The sequence below is a fragment of the Hippocampus bargibanti genome, linkage group LG14 (genome assembly GCF_051943395.1).
Source record: "Hippocampus bargibanti isolate YZ-2025 linkage group LG14, ASM5194339v1, whole genome shotgun sequence".
Lineage (NCBI taxonomy): Eukaryota > Metazoa > Chordata > Actinopteri > Syngnathiformes > Syngnathidae > Hippocampus > Hippocampus bargibanti.
Window position 1 is genome coordinate 17,987,087 of NC_142747.1, and position 23,798 is coordinate 18,010,884.

The 23,798-nt window shown below is 39.5% G+C and overlaps 1 protein-coding gene across 1 annotated transcript in view; it reads left to right on the forward strand.

Annotated features, from left to right (window-relative positions):
• Positions 1-22,865, forward strand: part of arhgap32a (Rho GTPase activating protein 32a) — a 33,753-nt gene extending 10,888 nt beyond the window's left edge. The window contains exons 4-23 of the mRNA XM_089014034.1: positions 18-100; positions 252-336; positions 5,527-5,616; positions 6,492-6,629; positions 6,712-6,804; positions 6,902-7,024; positions 7,122-7,199; positions 7,769-7,850; positions 7,933-8,082; positions 8,864-8,966; positions 9,671-9,815; positions 10,018-10,100; positions 11,556-11,663; positions 12,235-12,380; positions 12,452-12,665; positions 13,135-13,283; positions 13,361-13,435; positions 15,390-15,728; positions 15,802-15,924; positions 17,310-22,865. Of these exons, the coding sequence (XP_088870160.1) occupies positions 18-100; positions 252-336; positions 5,527-5,616; positions 6,492-6,629; positions 6,712-6,804; positions 6,902-7,024; positions 7,122-7,199; positions 7,769-7,850; positions 7,933-8,082; positions 8,864-8,966; positions 9,671-9,815; positions 10,018-10,100; positions 11,556-11,663; positions 12,235-12,380; positions 12,452-12,665; positions 13,135-13,283; positions 13,361-13,435; positions 15,390-15,728; positions 15,802-15,924; positions 17,310-19,174 (4,272 nt within the window). The 3' untranslated portion in view covers positions 19,175-22,865. The remainder of the gene's footprint in view (positions 1-17; positions 101-251; positions 337-5,526; positions 5,617-6,491; positions 6,630-6,711; positions 6,805-6,901; positions 7,025-7,121; positions 7,200-7,768; positions 7,851-7,932; positions 8,083-8,863; positions 8,967-9,670; positions 9,816-10,017; positions 10,101-11,555; positions 11,664-12,234; positions 12,381-12,451; positions 12,666-13,134; positions 13,284-13,360; positions 13,436-15,389; positions 15,729-15,801; positions 15,925-17,309) is intronic.
• The last annotated feature ends 933 nt before the right edge of the window (positions 22,866-23,798 follow it).

Here is a 23,798-nt window from a genome sequence, read left to right on the forward strand (position 1 = left end):
CTGTATTTGTTTGGCAGGCGCGGAGTGACGACATGGCGGCCGAGCCCCTCTTGCGCTCCTGCGTCAGCACGGCAAGCATGAAGGTCAAGAACATGAAGAAGTAGGTGCCCCCTTGCTATTATTACGGGCTGAAAAAAATCAGGACTCTTATCCAGGACAGTTAGAGGAGCTCAGTCGCCCATTGTGCTTCTTCACTTTCTTAGAATATCATCAGAATAGCCAAATGATACTGTTGTGTTATGCCTTTGTAGGCTAACCTTTCCCAGAGGTCATTTCCCCCGTCTGGCAGAGTGCGCACACTTCCACTACGAAACTGCCGACTTTGGGAATGTTGAGGTAAGACCCCTTAACTCATTCACTGCCAGACGATGTGCAAAAAAATGTGTCCACTCTGGTGCCAGGGTTTTTGTCATTTGCACTCAAATTGCAGGATGCACAGAAGTCCACAGAAGTATGGGGCAATCAGGGCCAGTAGTAGCAGTAGGAGTAGTAGTCGTAGTAGTAGTAGTAGTCGTAGTAGTAGTAGTAGTATTAATAGTAGTAATAATAATAATAGTAGTAATAATAATAATAATAGTAATAATAATAATAATAATAATAATAATAATAATAATAATAATAATAATAATAATAATAACAAATAAGTCAAATAAATTATGTCAAAATAACAAAAGTCATGACAAACAGGAAGTCATGCTGAGTGACAAAAAGGCATTTTTTCGCAATTTTAACATTTGTATTTTTTTTAATCTAATAATAATAATAATAATAATCCATTTCATTTCTAAGCGCCTTTCAAAACTCCCAAGGTCACTTTACAGTCACATGATAAGTTTTACTGTGGGTGAGCAGCGGCAGCCACACGCGCCAGCGTTCACTCAACCCGGAAGTAACTCAAATGGATAGAAAGCAAGCTAGCTAGCTTGCTAATACATAACTAATACAGTAGTTTGCTAACTAGACAGATAATACTGTAGATAGCGAGCTAGTTGCAGGACCCACAGAATATTGAGTTTTAGGACTACATAAACATTCAATTCAGAGTAAGAAACCTTAAACTCTCTTCTTTCATCGTAAAAAAAAGAGTTAATTCCTAAATTATATGGGTCTGAAGTTATCTGAGCTTGAAATGGGGGCGGCTGTACAAAATACAATACATCTTGGTTTATACAGTCCTTTAACAACAGCTAAAGCTGGAACAAAGCGCTAACATCGACAAAAGGCAAATGCTGCTCCCTCGTGGCAGGGAAAAACATTGTCAGAGGTCTGACAAGCACTTTATCGTCACTCCTCGCAAGAAAAAAACTAAACCCCCAAAAATTCGGAAATGGCGCTCCTCATCATGCATTTCATTTCCCGAATAAATTCGGGAACGGCAGTGAATGAGTTTTAAAACAATTGAAATTCCAATGAATCTCCCTTAGCCCCAAAAATAACATTATAACTATTTCACGTTTTTTTTTTGGTCTCACTCCCACCAGTTTGTTAATACTCTGTTGTAATCTCTTAATCCAGCTCCCGAAGCCGCTTTAAATCCGCGATCTCGCCTATTAGTTTGACAATAAACCACATAAAATCAGCTTATGAATTTAAAAATGGACCTCTTTAATGTGGCGGCTGTAAAATCCAAATAAAGGCCTCGATGCTAGCTGTGCTAAAAGCACCACTGGTTTATTCTCTGGTCAATTAATTGGTTTTGAAACACTTTTTCAGACGAAATTATCTTTGTCTTTTATACATTTTCTTTGATGGCCAGTTGATCACTCAAATTGATCTAAACTAAAGTAGCAGCTTGTAAGTAAGTAGCAGCTGTGATGACCATGACCAGCCTGGAGCGACGCTGCACGGCCATTTGGGAAAACCTGAACATATACTACTGGAATTTCCTGATTTTTTTTTGCTTGTGATGACCAAAACAGCACATTAAACACACAACATGCATCTAAAAATGTGCAAAAATCGTAAAGAATGCGGCAAAATATGGCCGCTTGGCAGGTATGGATGCAGTGCAGTGTTTGTTTGTAGTTCAGTTTCTTTGGCTGCAGAGGGCAGCCCATTGTCACCAAGCAGCTGTGGGCCGGATTCCATAATAATTACAATAATAATAATAATACGTTTCATTTTCAAAAAGTCTCAAGGTCAATTTACAGTCACAGGATAAGTTTTTCTGTGGGTGAGCAGCGGCAGCCACATGCGCTAGCAGCGTTCACTCAACCCGGAATAACTCATAGATAGAAAGCTAGACATGAACTGGACCCAAGTCTGGAGAAAAAAAAAAATAAAATACAATACAATACGATACAATTACATTAGCATTTTAATATTTTAATTGTAATTTTAATCTATTTAAAAATTGAATTTTTTTTGAAATTGTTTTATTTTTTTGTAATTTTTGAAATGTTTATTTTTTTTAATTTATTTTTATTTGTATTTCTTTTTTAAATATTTTTAATGTCTAAATATGTTTAATCTTATTTGTTTTATTTTGAAATTACATTGTAATTTTTTTAAAATATTTTTTGTTAATTTTTCAGTAATTCAATTTTTCATTTTTCACTTGTCATTTTTGTACGTTTTTCTACAAGTATTTTTACACTTTTTTTTACACTTTTTTATACATTTCTTGCATGTTTTTACACAATTGTTTACGCATTTTTACATGTTTTTTACACCTTTTTACGCATTTTACACGTGTTTTATGTTTTTACACGTTGTTTTACACATTGTTACACGTTTTTTACACTGTTTTTACACATTTTTGTACACTTTTTACACATTTTTAACACGTTTTTTACACATTTTTTTTACACATTTTGCTTTACATGTTTTTGTAGACATTTTTTTTACATTTTTTTACACAATTTTTTACACATTTTTGCACAATTTTTTTTTACACCGTTTTTTTTTTTTTACACATTTTTTTTTTACACATTTCTTTTTTTACACATTTTGATAAAATACTTCTTGGGGTGGATTTTTGCATGTCAGGACTGCAATGTGTAGAACAAAACACAACGCTGCCAACATGAATGGCGTGGGGGAGGGGTTGGAAGGATCAGGTCTCACAGAACCGCACAAGGTTCAGCAAGGGCGTGCGCTGTCTTATTCCACCCCCCCCCCAATCATAGCCAATCACAGCCCCCCAAACACCCTGCCAGGGATGCTTTCACAGCAGCCCCATCCATGTCTTTGCGACTCTACGCGATGAGGATTCGCGTTCGTTCACTGCCAAGCCGCCTTTTGTGGCCAAAGAAAGAAGCGCTATTTAGAAAAGGGGGAGGAGGAGGGGATGAGCGGGATGGAGAAGGGTTTCTAGGGAGGAGGAGAGTCTGAAAGGGGGTGAGACACATTGCGAAGCATCCTTGTCTCATCGTGATGTTTTGAATCTGAGCGTACGCACCAGCATCCGACCCGTGTGGAGCATCGTTTCTTGAATCAAATTCTTGAAGCTTTTTTTTTCTGTTTTTGCTGAGCTTTTGGGTGGGTGGTCCAGGATTAAAAGAAAGAGCTCATTTCTCCAGCGTCTGAGGCAGGTAACAACAATGTGTGCTGGCCGGCCTTTGTGCTGATACTCATGCATCGGTTTCATGATAACTTTATTGATTGTAACCTTATCCAGGAAGTTTTTTTTTTTTTTTTTTTTTTGCGGGACCTGATGTGATGTTTTTTTTTGTGTGTGTATATGTTGGCAAGATTTTACACATGCATGCTTACAGACAGAGAGCAATGTCACTCATTTATATTTAACAACGCTCCTCTGATTTTTTTTTGGGTAGTGATCGCTCGGCCAACAAACAACGGCACATAATTGGCGATTCAGCTACAGTAAATGTGCAAATAAGAAATGTGTAATCCTTTCTTTTAATGACAAGGTGCACAGTTTCGACAGTGATCCATTTTAGGTTTCTCTAGACTTGACGGAGGTCTTCAGTCTCCCCAATGCTATCCGAATTAACTCTGTTAATTAGGTTAGATTTGATTAAATTGCTGTTTGTTGGTTAACAGCTATAATTACGATGCACAAAAAAACAACACATTTTTACAAATAGTGGAGTCACAAAAATTACATTCTATTATAGCTTGTTACTTTTTATTTTTTTTTCTTTTGCATTGTAAAATTTGAATGGCAAAATCGAGCTTCAAGATTTCAAAGCTGCATTTTAATTATCTGTCTCTCTACATGTGCCTGTCTGTTTGTCTGTCTGTCTGTCTGTTTGTCTTTGTCCATCCGTCTAAGTATATTATTTATTTAATTATGTTATTTATTTATTTTATTTATTTTATTTTATTAATGTCATTTATTGTATTTATTTTATTAATATTATTTATTTATTTATTTCATGTTATTTATTTTATGTATTTAATTTTATTTATGTAAAATTATGTATTTGTTTATGTATTTAATGTTTATTTATTTATTTCATGTTATTTATTGATTGATTGATTGATTTATTTATTTATTGGGGCGCATTAAGCAAAACTTCATCAATTCATATATCATATTATTATTATTATTATTATTATTATTATTATTATTATTTGCATTATTATTTGATTTATTATTACAGTAAAGTCTCGTTATATCGATATCGGATATATCGATAGTCCCGGTTATATCGATACTATTTCTATGCACGCACGGAGAAAATTACATGCGAACAGGGTCGGATATATCGATAGTCCCGGTTATATCGATATTTTTTCGGACTCCCTTGAATATCGATATAACGAGACTTTACTGTATTTGTATTGTTATTTGCATTATTATTTTTATTATTACTATGATTATTATTATTATTATTATTATTATTATTGTTATTATTATTATTTGCATTATTATTTGATTTATTATTATTTGTATTGTTATTTGCATTATTATTATTATTATTATTATTATTATTATTATTATTATTATTATTATTATTGTTATGATTATTAGTATTAGTATTAGTATTAGTATTAGTATTAGTATTAGTATTATTATAGGCCAATTTATGGTCGTGCTAGACTGAGTGTAGTGCTTTTCTCAATGGAAGTCAAGCCTTTCTGGTGTTCCTTCTGGTGAATTTTAGTGTAAATTATTCTGTGTTGACGGGCTGTTTAATCCCACCTCCATCATTGTTATGAGCTGTTGGTACTTTTTGAAACATGCTAAATTGTGCTTTTTTTTTTTTATTTTTAGCACACATGCCGCGTCTCATTGAATCTGGTCCTTTTAACCAGCTCGTAGCGGTAAACTGGGTCGCCGTGTGTTGTGTAACAGCCTGTCTCAATGTGCTTCAAATTGTTATAAATAACCAGAAGCTCCCTCGACCGCATTGCTTCGACATCTGTCAATATGTTCCCAAACTGTTTTTTTTTTATACACAACTGGAGCATCGCTAAAAAAGACGTTTGGTTTGCGCAAGGTGGAAGAAAAAAAAAAAAAAACATCTCAAACCTCTTTTGGAATAAATTTGGTGTTTCTGGTCACGGTTATTTAGATCTTGACTTGACCCCATTTTTTATCATCTGCTTCTTTCCTAGTTAGCCTTTACAGAAGGGCAGAGTGAAGGACCAAGGTGGGGGGCCCAAGACTCCAAAGAACTGCTTTTTCTGGTCCAGATCACCTGCCAGGTACTCTCGACTTATAACTTAAAGGACAACCGACACCATTTATTTTTGTTTCCTAACTGACATCAGAAAAACGTTTTATAGCATCGAAAATACCCAAAACACGCAGGCTGATATTTTTAGTCAAATGCAAAACACACAAAAAAATTACTTACAGTGTCCCAAAACTACTTCAAAATGACCTCGGAAATGGCGAGTTTCAGAAGGTCCCGCCCCCTTGTTCGTGACGTCACGCCAGAACGTCTTCGCCTTGCTCTAGAATCAAAACAATTGCTTCAGATTCGGAGAAGGTGCTTTCTTGTTACTCATCCAGTTATGAATGTGATTCAAATAATTCTGAAGAGGAAAGCATAAATTTTTGCAATCGATTAAAGAAGTCCTTCTGTATCATTTTGAGGCGCCTGGACTCCAATGTAGCGTCCCAGAAAATGCACAAGATGGCACCCAAGCTCCGTTGGAAATGGGCTGCTGGGAATTTGTGTCAACTAGTATCAATTAGTAGTCTTGGTGCAACACACAATGCATCACATTATTTTTGTCATTTCCTTCTAATCTCGCCATTAACACGATGTTTTCAGACCAAACAAAGTACCCAAATTGCATTGTGTGTCACTTTCTCGGTCAGGGGCGTTCCTTTAGTGACGTCACGTCAGGAATCGTCACCAACTCGAAAACAAGACTTCCTGAATATTCAGCGCGAGTCTTAAAATGTAAAATATAGCTATATGCGGTGGAATCTTTGTAAAATACGCTCAGTAGAAGTCATTTGAAGTGATTTTACAAATTATGGATACAACTTGTCCGGAGGCGTCGGTTGTCCTTTAAAGACACTCGCATGGAGAATTGAATGCCTTTAAACGATTTTGAACTTTATTCAGACTCGAAACTGGCTGGTGAAGAGATCCTACGAAGACTTCCGTGTGCTGGACAAACATCTCCACTTGTGCATTTATGACCGGCGTTACTCGGAACTCACCGAGCTGCCCAAATACGACTCAGTAAAGGACACGGCTGACGTATGTCATGTCGACTGCTTGTGGGAGAATGCATGAAATATATCTGTTCAGTGTACAGATTTTGTGTTTGAACTCTTAACAGTCTATGAACAAGATGCTAGCCACCTACTTATCTCGCTTCTCCGTCATCGCTGACAACAAGATCAACTGTGCTCCGGTTCTAACATGGATGGAGGTAGTCATGCATCTTATAATATAAATACGGCGGCGTCTATTTAATTTTTTTTTGGGGCCAAAGTGACGAAAAACGGTGCTCAAAATGTGCTTTGCAGATTGACAACAAGGGGAACCATCTGCTGGTAACTGAGGAGGCGTCCATCAACGTCCCCGCTATTGCCGCCGCTCACGTCATTAAACGTTATATAGCTCAGGCCACTGATGAATTAACATTTGAGGTAAGAACCTGATGTCAAGAGATTCTTGATATGTGGATAAAAATAAGACATTGCAGTTTAATAGGTGAATAATTTTGGCGTAATCTTGTGTTGTCAGGTCGGCGACATTGTTTCCGTCATCGACATGCCGCCCAAAGAGGACACAGGCTGGTGGAGAGGGAAACATGGTTTTCAGGTACTAAAAGCCCTTTTTGGAATACCATATTTTCCGGTATAGTGATACTTAATTGGTTCCCAGACAGAGTCTGTCAGGCGAAAAGTATGTATCCCAAAAATTAATTTCCCATAGGAAACCATTAAAATGAGAATAATCCGTTCCTAGGTCCCCATAAAACATAATTTTCTACTTTTCTGAGCCGTAAAACTACATAAAATATACCTTATTGTATGTATAATAAATATGCTATGGTATTATAAGTAAAGAAATAATCTGTACTGTATAATAAAGTCTACACTCTGCCTTTGAACTATCAAAGTTGAAACTAGTCCACATTTCACTGTTTTCTATCCATTTTGTCACATGTCTGGCAACGAATGAGTTCATAAAAATAGTCGTTTTGAAGTGAAGTATTGTCCATATCCTTGCTGAGTATGCCAAAAAAAAAAACAACAGTGACATTGAGACCTTTTCTGCCTTGAAGCGCACGTCCTTCACCTCGCGCACGTCGACCTATTTCAATCGATACATCCTCCTCGACAACTCTCCTTGAAAACCAATACGTCTATTAACTTTCCGCTTCTCAGGTTGGTTTCTTCCCGAGCGACTGCGTCGAACTTATCAACGACAAGCTCCCTCCCAGTGTTCAAAATACGGTTCCCAGACCAGGTACACTGTGCTTCTTGAATGTCTATATACCTTTCCAGTGGGATTTTGGGCCAGTATTGAAATGTCGTGTCGTGATCGACAGTGTGCAAGAAGCACGGCAAGCTGGTTACCTTCCTGAGGTCTTTCATGAAGTCGCGGCCACCGCCGCAGAAGCTTCGCCAACGCGGTATCCTCCGGGAGCGAGTGTTTGGCTGCGACCTGGGCGAACACCTGCACAGCTCGGAACACGAAGGTGAAATGAGCAAAGGGGAAATTATTCTAAATCTGAATTGATGGTTATATTTTGGATTGGATTGAATTGGATTTACCTTTATTAGTGTCGCAATGGGGAAATTTACATTTCACAGCAGCAAAGTTATGAAAGGAATGAAAGGAATGAAGAAGTAGAAAAACAAAATACATGAGCTGCTGGAAAGGCACCCACACTTGCGGCGCCATCTTGAAGTCAATAATATTTATACCTTAGTGTTACGTAATTTTGTCACGCAATATTTTAAAATGGAATGGTAAAATTCTCATGAAAAAAAAAAACAATGTATTTTTAAATACTAGCTTGCCGCTAAAAAATTCCAACAATGAAATGTCATTCAATAAACCAAAGTACAGTGATACCTCAGCTTACGAACTTAATTGGTTCCCAGGAAGTGTGTGTAATGTGAAAAGTTCGTCTGCCAAACATTTATTTCCCATTAGAAACCATCACAAATGAAAATAATCCGTTCCCAGGTCCCCATAAAACATAATTTTCTCCAAAATAAGCATTAAAACTAATGAATAATAAATAAATAATAATAAATAATAATGACAAAATAAAATAATAAAAACAATGAATTTATTCATAATTATGAGGAGGAAAAAAAAATCACTTAACATAGCAGCCACGCTCATTCATTTACCAGCATTGCAATCCAATGAAACATCATGGTTGATACTGCGTTGTTGCATAAACTCACCGGTGGCGTGCTACTCATCAGGAAAAAAACAAATTGTCCCTGTATGGTCTCTGCCTTCAGTCCCTCAGGTTGTAAAGAGCTGCACAGAGTTCATCGAGAAGCACGGTGTGGTGGATGGAATCTACAGGCTGTCTGGAATCTCTTCCAACATCCAGAAACTCAGGTTTGGTTTGCTCCTTTTCTGATACATTTTGATAATCAATAATCCATTTTTTAGCAGTGCTAGAAAATTTTCAATGATTCCACTTAACCACATTGCATTCTTTCACGAGCCAATTATAATATCACTAGCTGTGAGTGATAAGAGCATACTGGCCAGAGCTAGCGCACTGTATCTGTAGCGAGTATTTTTTTTGTGTTGATTTAACAGCGGTTTTGTCAACCCAAAATGGCTGAAGGAGAAGAAAATGTATTTGGTTGCAGATTTACTGTAAAAGCAAATTTCAAGACAGCCTGAAACAAGAACAGATGGACATCATTAAGAAAGGTTGGACAGCTCAGAAGCGAGCAAAAATAACAAATAATATTGTAATTTTATGAGCTTATCATGTATCCACACGTTCATAGTAAAACTTCGAACAGTTTAATGACAGTATTTCTTTAAGTCACAAGTTATTTCCTGGCCAACGGCATCCTCTCATGGACGTGTAGTAAATCACACCACACTCGCAGCTGTGGATTGATTCAGACATAGCACTACTGAAGGCCTAGGGTTGACATGCACTGACATTATTCCGCTATTACTTTTTGTCCCTATCGAAGGTTATGTATGCTATGTACAATTATTTAAAATAATGCCCCAAACACGAATTATGTACGCTTTTCTGTCTCTTATCACACTTTTTTTTTTAATGTGCCCACATTCAGGCACGAGTTCGACTCTGAGCAGATTCCCGACCTGAGTCGAGATGTCTTTCGACAGGACATCCATTCGGTGGGCTCCCTTTGCAAGCTGTACTTCCGAGAACTACCCAACCCTCTGCTCACTTACCAACTGTATGACAGATTCTCGGTGAGTGCAAACTTTTGATTATTAAATATGAAGAACAAAAAAAAAAGATGTGTGTGGGGATGTCTGCACGGGGCAGTGAGTGTTGCGCATGCTGAACTGAACACATTAAAGGGGCTAATCTGAATGGAAAGAAAAAGAAAGAGAGCCAGAAAAGGCGAATGAGATACTAAGTCTGTTCGTCTCGCTTGTGGTATCCTCACAGGAGGCTGTATCTGCAGCCACAGACGAGGAGAGGCTGGTTAAAATTCACAACGTCATCCAGCAACTCCCTCCTCCACATTACAGGTCTGCTTTACCGCATTTTGTCGCCACCCGGTGGCCACACTTGTAACTTCATGTTTTTTTTTTAAATCGAAACTGGTTCAGAAATAACGAACTCTCCGACAAATGACATGTAAATGCTCATTTTATTTTAGATTTTACTCACGCGATACATTTGTGATGGTACAATTGTACAAGATGAACGATATTTCTCATATTTTGTTGAAATATTATGTAATGTGACTCGGCACAACTAACCATGATAATACCTTTATGATGGCGTCAATGAAACTATATTGTCATTATAATTTATAATAATAATATATTTCATTTCTAAGCGCCTTTCAAAACTCTCAAGGTCACTTTACAGTCACATGATACGTTTTTCAACTTCTGATCCCAAGCATTTGCTTGACTTACCATTTTTATTTGATTTCATATTTATTTATTTATGCTTTGCTGCACTCAACGCAAAATATCCAAATGTGACAATGCCTGTTTATCAAATGGTGACCAGTTCCACGTTTGTTTATATCTAGCTAGCTATCTATTAGCAAAATAGCTAGCTAGCTATTTGAGTCAGGAAACACATTAGCTAGCTAGCTATCTACTAGCTATCTATTAGCTAGCTAGCTCTCTATCTTTTGAGTTATTCTGGGTTGAGTGAAGGCAGGCACGTGTGGCTGCCGCTGCTCACCCACGGAAAAACGTATCATGTGACTGTAAGCTAGCTAGTTAGCTTTATTAGCGAGCTATTAGCTATATAGATATCTATTAGCTAGCTAGCTTTCTATCTTTTTGAGTTATTCTGAGTTGAGTGAACGCTGGCGCGTGTGGCTGTTGTTTACCCTTCATGGCTAAGAATAGTAAGAATACTTATACTAATACAAATATAATACTAATTACTCCTATATAATACTTAAAAATACTATTAATTGATACATGACAGTATATTTTGGTATATTGTAAACACATAAGTTACATGCACTGAAATAGTGCAGTGTTTGAAACGTCTCTCATATCGTTTTGTGTCTTTATGTTGTTCCTAATAGTGCCCAATAACTTGTACATATCAAAGCACTGTGCTCATGACAGGAAATAAATGTTTTTCTACTTTATTAATGGATTGGATTGGATGTACCTTTATTCGTGTCACAGTGGAGACATTTACATTTCACAGCAGCAAAATTATGAAAGGAAGAAGTAGAAAAACAAAATACAAGAGCTGCTAGAAAGTCAAAAGAAACTAAATAACAAATAATATGACAATATAAAGACACAGAGTCATTCATTCTTCAGCACTTGCTGTACCCTCTTTGTGACATGAAGCAGTTCTAGATGAAAGAGGAGAGGATCAAAGCGTCCTTTTCAGCAGTGGATCAGGGAAGGTGGAATGTGCACGTCTGCTACAAGCTAAATGTTGAAAGCAAACACGGGTATGGTGATAACTCTGATTTTTTATTTTTTATTTTTTTGCAGGACGCTTGAATACCTCATGAGACACTTGTCCCGTCTGGCCACTTTTAGCGCTAGCACCAACATGCACACGAAGAACTTGGCCATCGTGTGGGCACCGAACCTGCTCAGGTGAGTCAGACCTTAACTCAACATCACGATGCCCTCAGTGACGTCACGGAGGGAACGCCCCTGACCGAGAAAGCGACACACGATGCATTTTGTGTGTGCTTTTTTTCGTCTGAAAACACAGTGTTGATCGCGAAATTGGAGTCCAGACGGCTCAAATTGATACGGAAGGACTTCTTTAATCTATTGCAAACATTTATGCTTTCTTCTTCAGAACTATTTGAATTTTAGTCATAACTGGATGAGTAACAGGAAAGCATCTTCTCCGAATCTGAACTCTCTGAAGCCATTGTTTTGATTCTGGAGCAAGGCAGTTTGTGAAGGAGTATCCTGGCGTGACGTCACGAATAAGGGGACGGGACTTTCTGAATCTCGCCAGTTCCAAGCTCATTTTGTGGCAGTTTTGGGATACTTTAAGTCATTTTTATTGTTGTTTTGCATTTGACTAAAAATATCAGCCTGCGTGTTTTGGGTATTTTTAGATGCTATAAAACGTTTTTCTGAACCAAAAAATGGTGTCGGTCGTCCTTTAAATTCAGTTCGTAGGTCGTGACTCTCTAGATGCGCGTTTCAGGTCCAGACAGATTGAGTCAGCCTGTTTCAGCGGTACGGCTGCTTTCATGGAGGTTCGCATCCAGTCGGTGGTGGTGGAGTTCATTCTCAACAACACCGAGGCGCTCTTTAGCACCAAACTCAATGCTGTCATTCGGGACAGCGCCGGTGAGTATGACCCCCTCTCAACACACACACAGAGTAGCATGTTTTGCTAACTCTTAGCATTTATCTTTTAGGTAATAACACCCTATCCAGACCCAAATCTCTCTTGGTGTGCTCTCCGTCCACCAAGTTGTTGTCTCTGGAGGAGGCTCAAGCGCGAACTCAGGCTCAGCTCAGCTCCCCAGCCACTACGCCCTGCCTGAGCCACAGTGACTACATCGAGGTCGGGGAGGGGCCCGGAGCCCTGACGGGAAAGTTCCACACAGTCATTGAGCTCCCATTGGAAAGGTGCGTTCAAGGACCGTCCTTTTTGTATGTTTATTATAGCTGTCAACATACGGCGAGCGGGCGCGCGTTAAAATTGGGGCGACGCGTCCGCTGGGCGACATTTTGTGGCCTTTACATCACTTGCTCCTTGACGTGAAGCCAACACGAGTGCTGCGGATGAAAAAAGGAACCGTTAGCGAGCTAATTTACCTTCGGGACCATCTTGCTAGCTAGCTATTTGCTCTCTATTTGCTTTCTAGCTGGATGGCTGGCTATCTAGCTAGCTAGCTATTAGCTATATAGCTGCTAGCTATCTAGCTATTGGCTATCTATCTATTTGCTATCTATTGGCTATCTATCTAGCTGGCTATTTATTAGCTGTATGCTATCTAGATAGTTAGCTAACTGTCTAGGTGGCTATCTATCAGCTATCTGTTAGCTATCTGGCGATTAACATAACACACTCGCTTCCATTCTCTCATTTTTGTAGTGTTAAGCGAGCTCCGAGCAAAGCCAAGAAGTCTCCTGTGGGCAACTGGCGCTCCTTCTTCCACCTGGGAAAATCTCACTCTGTGTCCAAGCGTAAACTCAAGCGACACCCCAGCGAGCCCAACGAGATAAAGACCATCGCGTTGCCAGGTGGGCTCAGTGGGTTGGCATCGTAACCTTTTTTTTTTTTCAGTTTCATTGACTGCATACTATTGTTTCTTTTTTAGGTGGGAGAGGTGACAGCGGTACATTGCGCTCGGCAAAAAGTGAAGAATCACTCGCCTCGTTGCACAATTTAGAAGGTAACCATGAATTAAGTTATTTAATGCCACTTGTGTATTTTTTTTTAAATAAATAGATGCTCACCCACCTAGAACTTTTTTTGAGAAAGAATCAAGTCTAATGCATGGATGTAATGTATGTATGTAACAAATCGTAGGCCTTTTGTCATCAATCACAGATTGACGTCATCTGACATTCTTGTTAAAAAAACGGAATACAAAAGTGAAAGTTTCTATTTGCTTTTAATTTTGATCCATGCAGTTTGGGCTGCGATCACATCGCATGGCGGATGTTGACACTACTTCTAACTTCAACTTTAAATAACTATAATTTTGCACATTATGCAAATTCATATGCTTCCAATTTAGAGGTGAATAATTTTGAAGGCAGTGTATGCTAAACTTTTTTGTAACTTTTTGTTGTAACTTTTTTTGTAACATCTTTATTATTTTTACAACATATAAAACCATTTGAAATTGAACATTTGAATACAGAATTTATTGTGGCTAATTTGTATAACAACATCCTTTTGTATGCTAATTTTTTTTAAGGAAATCATCACTCACACTTTGAAAATGTACACTTTAACTCACAGGTGTCAAAGTCAAGGCCCGCGGGCCAAATCCGGCCCGCCACATCATTTTTTTCGGCCTGCGAAAGCAAATCAAACTTGTTAAATTCCATGATGATTGCTAAAATCTGAGCCAAAATGTCATATTTTTGGATGTTAACCACAATAAAAGTCATTATTCTTGACTTCAGATTTAAAAAGGAGTTATTCATTAATTTGCTGTGTGCTCTATATGTAATATTTGAAGTGATTTAAACATTCTAATGGGTTCCCCAAATTCATAACGGCCCTCGAGAGGAAACCATAACTACAATTTGGCCCGCGGCAAAAAAATGACTTTGACACCCCTGCTTTAACTCATTCACTGCCAGAATGAAAAAAAAAATGTGTCCACTCCAGTGCCAGGTTTTTTTGTCATTGTCACTCAAATTCCAGGACCCACAGAATATTAAGTTTTAGGACTACATCAACATTCAGTGCAGCATAAGAAACCTTAAAATCTCTTCTTTCATGAGAAAGAGTTAATTCCTAAATTATATAGGTCTGTAGTTATCTGAGCTTGAAATGAAGACAGCTGTACAAAATACAATACATACATATTGGTTTATATGGCGCTTTAACAACAGCTGAAGCTGTAACAAAGCGCTAAAATAGAAAAAAAAGGAAATACTGCCCCCTCGTGGAAGGAAAAAAAAACATTACCAGAGCTCTGACCAGCGCTTTATCCACACCCCCGCAAGAAAAACCAAAACCGGGACAAATTTGGGAATGACGCTCTACGTCATACAGACGCTCCCTAACATATGAACAAGATACGTTCCGAACGGTTTTCGTTTGTAAGTCGTTTGTAAGTCTTTTCAGTGCTATATTTTGTATAGAATGTATGTTTTAGACTTATACAAGTATGTTTACGGCTTATCCATGTATAAGTAACCTGCATTGTTTGTATTGAAAAATATATATATAAAAAGACGTACATGTACAACTGGAGAGTATACTACATATGTTACCTCAAAAATGTTCGTATGTACCGTTGTTCGTAAAGCGAATGTTCGTAACTTGAATGTCCATAAGTAGGGGAGTGTCTGTATTTTCAATTCCCGAATAAATTTGGGAATGGCAGTGAATGAGTTAAGAGATGTCATCTGACATTGTTGTCTTGTTAAAAAAAACAGAAGGCAAAAAGATTTGATTCCCCGACTACAAAATGGAATAAATATTCATAGTTTAAACTGGATATATGGACAAACTGTGATCCCGAAGCACTTTAATATTGTATGAATATACTATGACTTAGAAATTCATATGTCAGTTGTCACATGCCAATAAAAGCATTTTTCCTAATGTTCATATTTCCTTAGAGATAACCAAATGTTTCCTCTCATCTTGTTTTCCTTCTCCAGGAGAGCCTCCAAAGTACCAGCACGTCCGCCCCCGCTCCACTAGCGAGGCTGCGCCCGCCTACAGCAGAGACGACACATTCGAAACCAAAAACAAACCCCAGTTCGGTCAAAACGGTTCAGAGGAACTTTCACCTCCATTGCCTGAGGACGACATTGACCTCTACCCGCCCGTTGCCGGAATGTCCTCCCTGGATTTTGATCCCATGTCCTTCCAGTGCAGCATGACCTCTGCGACACCTCGGGCGCCGCGCCACATAGAGGGGCTCAAATTGAGAAGGGGCGAGTCAGATGCCGCCACCTCTCCGAGCAACGTCGGAAGCCCTGGGCAGTTTAGAAAAGGTAAGAAGGTCACCCCCGGGAAATAAATCACCAGCGGTTGGTTACTCAGGCTTTGGCCTCTGACGTCTTACAGCGGAGATGCGGGAAACTCGGACGGCAGATGGGAAAGAACCCAGAGCGCTTTACCGACATTGCAGCCCACGCAGCTTAGCGGGCCAAGCGCCAACGGACTCCGCGCAAACTCTGCCAGATCCAGGTCCGTTTGACTACTTTTTCATGCAGTGCATCCGCAAAGTATTTGCAGAGCTTCACTTTTTCTCAATGTTATTGGTACAGCTTGATTTCAAAATGGTTTCCCTCAAAATTCACATTGCTCAATTTGGTTTATGTATTTATTTTTTATTGAAAAATGTATTTGGGGGAGGGGGGGAAAATCACATGTACATTAATATTCTTAACCTCATTCGACACCGTCGCTTGCCTAGCCCATTAAAAAGTTAGTTCAAGCACCCGCAAAATAAAAGAGGTCACAACATTGTATCTGTCTAGGTATCTATCTAGCTGTCTAGCTAACTATCTACCTATCTAGCTGGGTAAACAAATAAACGAATGGATAGCTAGCTAGCTAGTTGGCTAAACAGATAAACAAAACGACAACTAGCTAGCTAGATACAAAACTAAACGAATGGATAGCTAGCTAGCTAAACAAATAAATGAATGGATAACTAGCTAGCTAGCTACACAATTAAACGAATGAATAGCTACCTAGCTAAACAAATAAATGGATAGATATCTAGCTAATATCTAAACAAATGGATAGCTAGATAGCTACATAGCTAGCCACACAAAGCAACGAATGGATAGTTAGCTAGCTAGTTGGCTAAACAAATAATAGAATGGATAAACTAGCTAGGTAGGTAGCTACACAAATAAACGAACGAATAGCTAGCTAAACAAATGCATAACTAGCTAGCTAGATAGCTACACAAATAAATGCATGAATAGCTAGCTAAACAAATAAACCAATGGATAGCTAGCTAGCTAAACAAATAAACGAATGATAACTAGCTAGCTAGGTAGCTACACAAATAAATGAATGAATAGCTAGATAGCTAAAGAAATGAATAGCTAGATAGCTAGCTAGCTAAATAAATAAACGAATGGATAACTAGCTAGCTAGATAGCTACACAAATAAACGAATACTTAGCTAGCTACACAAATAAATGAATACCTAGCTCGCTAGCTAAGCAAATAAATGAATTGATAGTTAGCTAGCTAGCTATCCATTTGTTTATTCATTTATTTGTTGATTTATTCATTCAGTTATTCATTTATTTATTTCTGTGTCTATTTATTTATTCATTCATTCAGCTGTGTATTTATTTATTTGTCTTTGTTTATTTATTCATTCAGCTTTGTATTTTATTTATTCATTTATTGATTACAAGCTTAATTGTTAAACACATGCCATACTCGTGAGTGGAAAGTGAAGTTGTGCGCATACTTTACGCTTGCACTGCATCTAGTTAGCATTTTAACGTAGATTCTTATGAAAGCTTTTGTGTCCTGTCCCATCACGTCTTACCATAGCTTTGTTTGTCCTGTCATACTGTAGCGTTGTTTGTCTTCTGCCCCCCCAGGAGCAGATAGACTTATGAATTCAGTGTCTATTCTCCCTCCTCAACCTTCCCCGACGAGCGCCGCACGCAAGCTAGCTCTGGCGCTGGCCGAGTCGGCGCAAAAGGCCAGCGGCGGCGGCGGCGGCTTGCAAAGAAGACGAAACCTCCCGCTTCGCCCTTTCCAAAGACAAGAAGCTCAGGACAGACCCGCCCGTCCCTCGGCTCTGGAACTCGATCCGCGCCCGCAAGCGAAAGCGGGCTCCCCCCAGTGGCAAACGCCGCCGCACCTCCCGTCTGCGCAACTCTACTCGCAGGCGGCGGACGGCCCGGAGAGTAACTTCACGCCCAACGTCAGCCCGCTGGGCTCAGGCAGCCTGGACTCGCGGCACGGCGACGTCACGCCGGAAGAGCCCACCTATCAAAGTGTGGGCGTCTCAACTCCCACCCAGCACATTTGCACCCCCCGCAGTCCCTCAAATTCCCCGGTGTACGCCAACGCCGACTCCATCAACATCTTCAACTTCCGTGCCGTTCTCGCCGAGACCTCCGTGCCGGCCTCCGTCGACGAGGTCCTTCCGCGGTCTCTCCACTCTCCGTCATTCCGCCACTACGGCTACAAAGCGCTCGGCCCGTTCGACGACGTCTATCGCCATCGCCCGCCGCGTCAGATTCATTCCGGACGACTAGCTCGCCGCCCTCAATCCGACGCTCTGCCTCGTCACCTTTCGGGTCCCAGACGTATTTACAGGCAATCGTCCTCCGCGCTAGTACCACCCCTATCGCCTCAATACCGACGCTACTACCGAGGTGAGTACCTTATGGGCCCCGCCCAGCGACAACAAAGCCACTGGCAGAGGTGCGAAGACGGCTCAACCGTGCACCCCGCCATCAGGAGGGCGCGCTCCTTCTACGCCCCGCAGACTAGTCGCTACGAGATGCTAGCTACTGAAATACTCCCTCCGGAGTTTTACCCTGAGCGGGAGACATTTTACCAGAGGCTTCTTCACCCCCGCTTTGAGGATGTTCACGTACAACAAGTGCTGTGTAATCCGTACCCGGATTTGAACCCTCCCGACTATCCTTTTGAAACTTTCCAACGCAACAGTATCCGCCACGTTCAGCCTTACAGAACCCGGTCCACCAAGGAAAGAGCACCACCCGAGTTCTACTACTCGCCGCGACACAGGTGTCCAGTGGAGAGGGAGATGTTCATGGACAGCGTGGATACGCTTGAGATGGAAAAAAACTCTCCTTACAACAGTCCGGTTTCATCGACGGGAAGGGAGATAATGCACATAAGGAGTAAGTCGGATCCAGGAAACGGGATCCTGTCGGCGGGCAGGAGGGAAAACCAACGCGGCCACGACGCTTTGTCGCCGATGACTCAGCAGCCTCGTCGCGTCCTCGTGAACGAGAACACTCCGCATGTACCGCTTCGTAAGATCCCCTCACTGCCCGAGAAAGGCTTTGCCGAGCTGGGCGATAGAAACCACGCGGAGATTTTCAAGAAAGCTCGAGCTGGGATCCTCAAGAGGCCCGAACGCTCGCAGAGCACCCGAGAAAATCGCCAACAACATCATCATCGCCCCGTCAACACGCCGGTGGACGACGAACACGTTGGATGTTTTTCCTCGCAACCCAACAGAAGGACTCGGAGCACTAAAGTGCAGTACGAGCACATGGCGGGGGGATTTTCCGCCTTTCCCAAGCCTAAATACACAAGATCCGCTAAATCTGGACCAGGGTACTCGCCGACCTCGGACGCCAACGCCATATCTTCCGCTTCCATCGCCACTCCCTACGGGAACAGGCTGCTGTCCAAGGCGCTGGCTCAGGAAGCTTTTTATCAGTCGGCGGTCAGGACACATGGCGACGTCCATGAGTGACGCCCGCCGCTTTTTATGTCGATGCACAGCGTCGCCAAAGGAGAAGAGCACTTTATCCTCTGCCAGATCATCAGATTGATTTTTTTTTTTTTCTGGAGGAGAACAATTCATTGAACCTGCTGCTAGCGTCATTTTCACCAATGAATCTTTCATTTTGAGCTGATCTGTGGAACAGAGTATTTCCCAGACATGACTAGTCGAGCAATCATACAGTGATACCTCGGTTTACGAACCTCTTGGCTTACGAACTTTTCGGTTTACGAACGTTAAATTTATGAAATTTTTACCTTGGCATACGAACTATTTATCGTGATACACACGGAGCTGCCGCAATGAGTGACGTGTCATTCGCAAACGAGCCCGTTTTCCGAACAAGAAAATGGCAGCTGACATTTTTTTGTTCTCTATTCCCCGCCCCCAGTCGTCGGTTAAAGCCACATGATTGGTCAAGAAAGCACCAGTGAGAGGAGGTGGTTTAAACATTAAAGAGACAGGCAGACGACAGAGAGAAAGAGAGTGACAAAATGGATAGAAAACTGAAATTTGGACTCGTTTCAACTTTGATAGTTCAAAAGCAGAGTGTAGACTGCAAGGTTAAAATATCCCATAAATATTCCCAACCCAACCCAAAATTTTAAGGCTTAGAAAATTAGGAAGTAGAAAATTATGTTTTATGGGGCCCTTTAACAGATTATTCTCATTTTAATGGTTTTCTATGGGAAATTAATGTTTGGGATGCACACATTTCACCTTACACATTCTAACTGGGAACCAATTAAGTTTGTAAGCCAAGGTATCACTGTACGTACAAAGAGATCAAATATTGAGGCCTTTAAGTATCCGCTTTTATTAGTTACTAATAACACAAATTTGCATTTTCCTATTGATCATAAAACAGATTTTGGAAAAATATGTAATTATTGTTTCAGGTAGTAGGCCAGGCCATATCTAAAATAGTCATAAGAAACACACATTCCCAACATAAATGTTGATGTATTAAGTTATTTTAAACTATTTTAACCTTCATTTGACATGGAATATAAATCATATTCTGGTGATTTGTGTATGCGTGTATGTTATGAAAAAAAGTGCGGGTACTTATTAACTCATTCACTGCCATTCTTAAATGTGTTCGGAAAATATGACAGAGTGCCATTCCCAAATTTGTTCGGGTTTTGTTTTTTTCTTGCTGGCGGTTCCGATAAAGTGCTGGCCAGACCTGTGGCAATGTTTTTTCCCAATGTTAGCACTTTGTTCCAGATTCAGCTGTTGTTAAAACGCTATATAAATCAATATGTTTGTTATGCATTGTATTTTGGACAGCCGCCCTCATTTCAATCTTATATAACTCCAGACCCATATAATTTAGGAATTAACATTTTTTTTCCTCATGAAAGAAGAAAGTGTCAGGTTTCTTACATTAGATTGTAGTCCCAAAACTCAATATTCTATGGGTCCTGCAATTTGACCGACAATGACAAAAACCCTGGCACTCGAGTGGAAACATTTTTGCACATCGTCTGGCAGTGAATGAGTTAACGGAACAATTTGATGACAGAAAAGCTTGCCTCGAACCTTTGCAGGGATTTTTAAAATGACTTTTTTAAGCCAGTTTAGTGTGCATTAGAGGTGTTTTTATTTTAATCAGAAAAGACAACTTGACAACCACAGTTTGCAATAGGTAGATTTTGAATCTGTTTAAGCTAGTTTGCAGCCATCCAACGTCAGTTTCTTATTTTCTAATGCCCAACATCGGCTTGGTTGCAGCATTGAAAGCATCACATGAGGTCTATGAAGGTCTTAGAATGCAAATGGGATGATCAGTAGTGTACTAAAAAAAAGAATTGATCACTGCAACAATTTATTTCTTCAATAATATAATCCATCTTTATTTATATTGTGCTTTCACAATAGCAGCAGCTGACAAAGCATAACATTATCTGATATTAACCCATTTAAGACTTCAGGCTATCATTGAGCTAACTGGGTATCTAGCTAGCTATCTGGCTGAATACCTAGCTAGCTATCTATTTGCTATATATTATCTATTTGCTATATATATCTATCTAACTAGCTAGCTAGCTAGCTATCGATTAATTATCTATCTGTATCGATATAAACAAAATGGCCGGTGGGAGATGAAACAGTGCACCGTAGTAACCGGATTATCGTAATAACCATGAATCGTACTAAACGGAACTAATTATACATAAAAAGACTAGAAATTCGGCCGGGAAATGAAAATAGTATTGTAATAAGCAGTATTATCAATATAACCGATAACGATATAACGAGACTTTACTGTATTAGCTAGCTAGCTAACTTTCTATCTATTTGAGTTATTCCGGGTTGAGTGAACGCTGGCACATGTGGCTGCCACTGCTCACCCACAGAAAAACTGATCCTGTGACTGTAAAGTGACCTTGAGAGTTTTGAAAGGTGCTTATAAATGAAATGTATTATTATTATTCACGCTGAGTGTGTTCATATGAAACCGATGATTAAAAAAATCAAAATAAAATCAAAAGCTTATTGAATAAGTTCAAACGGAGTACATTATATAATTAACAATAATATAATTATATCTAATTAAAAATAATGTGGCAATATGCATGCATTTTAAAATGAATTTATTTGTTTTCATATGAACACGCTCTGCGTAAATGGGTAAGAGGCATGTTTTGAATCCGGAGGAAACCAGCCATTTTAAAGACAAATACTACAACAATTGAATAGTTGCAATTGAAGCGTGACCTGAAATTATTTTATTTGCTTGTGTTTTGATAATTGTGTGTTGATTTTATTTTATTTTATTTATGTTTATGGGAATAATTTGTAAAAAAAAAACGTTCGCGTTGGGACAACAGGTTGCCCTCCTCTGCTTTCAATTCAGAAGACCACAACATAGCCGCCATGTTTGAGTTGCAATCCAAGGATCGACAAGGTAAACTTTGCTTAAACTTTGCTTATTTGGTTCTCAAAATTAATTACCTTAAAACCGTGTATCGAAAACAAGTCTTTTGTTTAAAAAGTGGAGTGCTATACGTTTTGTACATTGACACGCAGGTAACGAAAAACATGGATACTGTACTGTACTTTTTTTGTCTACGTCAGCTCAAGACTGAAAAGCACTTTGTAAGAAGGAAACACATTGTCATCATTTCTGACATTGCTGTGAATTCGCCTTCAAACTACTCGATAGAAACAATCTGCTCTATTTTTTTCTGCGTGAAATCACAAACGCTTTGCTAGCTTGCTCAAAATCGTCCTGTTATGCAAATGAGCACTTTTCCAAAAAACGAGAATCAACCTCATTGCAACCGCCGATTTATTTCATGTTTTACGCCTTCGTGTGTTCACAAATCCGCTCGATTGGCGCAGAAAAGTCTATTTTTGTCTAATGAAATGTATTATTATTATTCATGCTGTTTGTCACACAAATGGTGAAACTGACATAACTGGTTATTCTTGATGTTTTACTCTTCGGTTATGTCGAGGGTTATATTCTAACAAAACATTGTTTATTTCTAGTGCTTGTCTTAAAACAGAATAAATATATTATAATGCGTAACAAATAAGTGACTTATATATATGTAGCATCTAGTGGTGTGTCGTTGGCGAACGAGCCGGTTCTTAGATCCGAATCTTTGAAGTGAACGAAGAGAGCCGGCTCCTAACAAGGAGCCGGAAATGGGATCCGACGTTGTTTGTTCTCTTCCCCGCCCCCAGTCTCACGTGATTGGTCGATATCCGTGGTAGAGGAGGGAGGGGAGACGTTAGGGTAGACAGGTGGACAAATGTTATCACATGATGTATTTATTATTCAATTACAGTAAAGTCTCGTTATATCGATATCGGATATATCGATAGTCCCGCTTATATCGATACTATTTCTATGCACGCACGGAGAAAATTACATGCAAACGGGGTTGGATATGTATATTTTTTCACTAGTTGGTATGATAGCATTATTAATATGAAAAGCAAATTACTGACAGCTGATCATCAGATCAGAGTAACCACAGGGAATGTGAAAGTTAGTGGATGCTCTCTGTGCACATATAAATCAAGCCATATAAATAAAAATATTTGATATAGTGTATTGTTTACGTGAATAATTCGTTTTTCACACAATTCGGTTGTCCTTTAAGTTTCGAATGTTTTGGCTAAGGTTCGCGTTCATGTAGTACTGCTCTTGGTCGCTAGGTGGTGGTAAAACGCTTCAGACAGCCTCACCGCCCAAAGCAGTTTGATTTGATCTCCAGTGCAGAGGCTCATGGATGACTCACTGCTTTTAAATAGTAACTGGGGTGAGGGGCTCGCGCAGTGTATTCCCACTTCATGACATGAATCGACACCCGGATACGGCAAATGTAGCAAATTTATGGTCCAGTCATTGATTATTCACGTGCACATTGGCATTCAAAGCGCATGCTCACCGTTCTCCTTGTCTCATAAGCGACACATTTCCATTTTTAGGCCTGTGAAGGTTAAAGGCAAATTATTTATGGCACATTGGAATTAAAAAAAAAAAACACACACACACACTGCCTGGAAGGAAAAAAAAGTTCCAAAAAAAGCAATGTTTTTTGATGGGCTTGGTGTGTATGGTTTATTCAGCAAC